The 2,500-nt window shown below is 36.0% G+C and overlaps 1 protein-coding gene across 7 annotated transcripts in view; it reads left to right on the top strand.

Moving 5' to 3' along the window:
- Nucleotides 1–2,155, top strand: part of Tsp (Thrombospondin) — a 109,567-nt gene extending 107,412 nt beyond the window's left edge. For all 7 annotated transcript variants that reach the window (XM_043017534.2, XM_086546552.1, XM_086546551.1 and 4 more), the window contains one exon: nucleotides 178–2,155. In XM_043017534.2, coding sequence (XP_042873468.2) covers nucleotides 178–272 — 95 coding nt within the window. In that variant the 3' untranslated portion in view covers nucleotides 273–2,155. The remainder of the gene's footprint in view (nucleotides 1–177) is intronic.
- The last annotated feature ends 345 nt before the right edge of the window (nucleotides 2,156–2,500 follow it).

Genomic DNA, 2,500 nt, shown 5'->3' with positions numbered 1-2,500 from the left:
AAAGTGGACATATTGGTAAGTGGATAGAAATAGGAACGCTGAATGTGAAACTGAATTTAATGCACCGTGGGTTAAAAATACGACACCTCCGTTCAGCACTTGACAATATTATATCTACATCAAAATGTTACAATCAGAAAAGCGACTCCACATTAACCCATCATCTCCTCACAACAGACCACGTTCCCGAGAGCATCTACAACCAGCTGACCCCTGACCTCAAGAAGCTGGTCGACATCGACGTGAGCCGACCGGTGCCAAACGGCCTCTAAGCGACCAAGCAGGAAGGCCCACGCCGAGTAGCAGCGTGGAAGGACGAGCTACTACGGCTGTTTGTGAAGAGAATATGGAGAGACAAGATCAGGAAACAGAGGAAATATTTATAGTCAGAGTTAAACCAGTAATGGTGGATGATGGAGGGTGCGACATGATAACTCGTCTTGAAAGATGACCGGATGGTCTTGGCTTCGGCTTCGGTATCATTATAGCGACAGATAATTGTTTTAGGGTGCGCACATGCATGCTTTGGGATTTGTCTAGAACATTCTGAAGATCGAGCGAGACGTCTGTGACTAACTGATGCCATGCTAAGAAGGAATCTGCTAAGGAATTGACTCTCCTGTCATCCTCCCGGGTGTTCTATGACAACACTGCTTGCAATATTTTTTTGCACTCTTAAAAAATCACAAACTAGAAGACTTACTTAGGAATTTTTGAAATAGGAAGATCTATCTGAGGTTATTACATATTTTTAAGTTAATATGTACATTTTGAAGCAACGGTTGGGCAGTGTACATAGCTTTCATTTTTTTTTTTTTATCAGGACTTTCGTTTCATACTCGTATTTAGACTCGGTTTATGATTGGTTAGGATCAGAAATTCACCGACGCATCTTAACTAAGCTTGGTTTCTATTGGCTGGAAGTCTGAGTCCTTTGCTTAGGGTTGCCAAATGCTATCATTAGGTTTAATTACTGTAGGACAGCGTCATCGTTAAGCTTATGCGTCGTTAGCTTAAGGCGCAGAGGTGCTTCATGTTGTTAGGCTGCTGTTATAATCACACGTTATCGTTATCGTTAAACAATATTTCTTTCGTTGTTATTTTTCTCTGAAGTTTCCCCTTTATGTTTCTATATCTAGTTTTTTATTTATGCGTTTTTTATTTTATTTTATTTTGTTATTATGTTTTTTTCTCATATTATATTTGAATCAGTTGTGGGCCCTTAAGACATGGGCCTCATGCACGCGTAGCCTCATTCTCTGTACTGTTGCCTCATAAACTCGAAATACCATCGCTGGGACATGAAGCTTAAAAAGAAGTCATTCGCAGAGTATACCGTTGCCTTAAAAAAAAAAAAATCTTATGGAGAAATCGATTAATAGATTAGCACCTTACTTTTTTTTTATTATTATCATCCTATTTCATTTTCTTTTTGAGTTATTATGCATTTATTGGTGTTACTTTTCCTGATTCAATGACATTTTTTTTTTTTTTACTGATATCATAATGTAACATAAGAATCATGTCATGTGATTTATTCATGAGAAACGTCTCGGTATTTTCTTCATGCCAGCGATTCACTCTAGACAATCATGTTAATTAAAAGCAATCAAGTGACTTAATTAAGTGTAGTGGAGAGCAACTGACATGCTCTAATGGCATTAGCGAAGCAGTTGTGACGTAAAGATTCGGATTTTGTCTTTGTGCAGAACCAGGTACTGTGTGAGATCTGTTTTACTTATAATAGTTACTTATGAAGACTAAAAAAAACAAAAAAACTCACAAAATTCTTAGAATATGTGTTGTTGTTTAATTGTTCCCTTGTTGTTTTTTTCCATCTAATTTAACGCTTAGTTTATTTAAGTAGTTTTAACCACTGTTTCTCTTTTCAAAACATTCAACTTCCGGGCGTCCCGGATATGGCTCAACTCGCCCACTAATGACGTCAGAGTGACCTCATTACATTCCCTTGACGTCACGGAAAGACAGTGACATTAAGTGAGAGAATGACGTCATTTATGACATCATAAGTGGAGAGGAACCGCGACCAATCTATTAATGGTTTCCACCTTGTTATAAAAAACCTAACAGTCAATGTAGATTTGTAAGTTTCACCTCCATCTTATTGACATAAATAAATAAAAAAAAAAACTCAGACTTGTGTTTTAGTATTTTCCCTACATGAACAGAAGTTGAACTTGCTAAAGGGTAAATGTATATTTATGCAGATGTTGCAATGTATTGTATATGTTGAAAATAACACTGTTTGGAATTTACAGTGCAACATTGTAAATCAATATTATAAAACTAATTTTCTTGTATGTTGATACTGAAGACTTACACCATAATTCCCAACATATCTTAGTATACAAACAAACACATATTGTACATGAATGATACAAATACTTCAACTTAAAACAAAAATGGATAAAGAACCATAATAAAAATTTTCTCCTTTTCATCATATCAACAGGTAAAACAGACACAAGTAATAAAAATA

This window comes from Penaeus japonicus, unplaced genomic scaffold (genome assembly GCF_977035675.1).
Source record: "Penaeus japonicus unplaced genomic scaffold, GWHDUDI00000001_assembly GWHDUDI00000018, whole genome shotgun sequence".
Taxonomy (NCBI): domain Eukaryota; kingdom Metazoa; phylum Arthropoda; class Malacostraca; order Decapoda; family Penaeidae; genus Penaeus; species Penaeus japonicus.
Note: the sequence above shows the minus strand (reverse complement) of the source record. Positions and strands in the feature narration are given on the sequence as shown.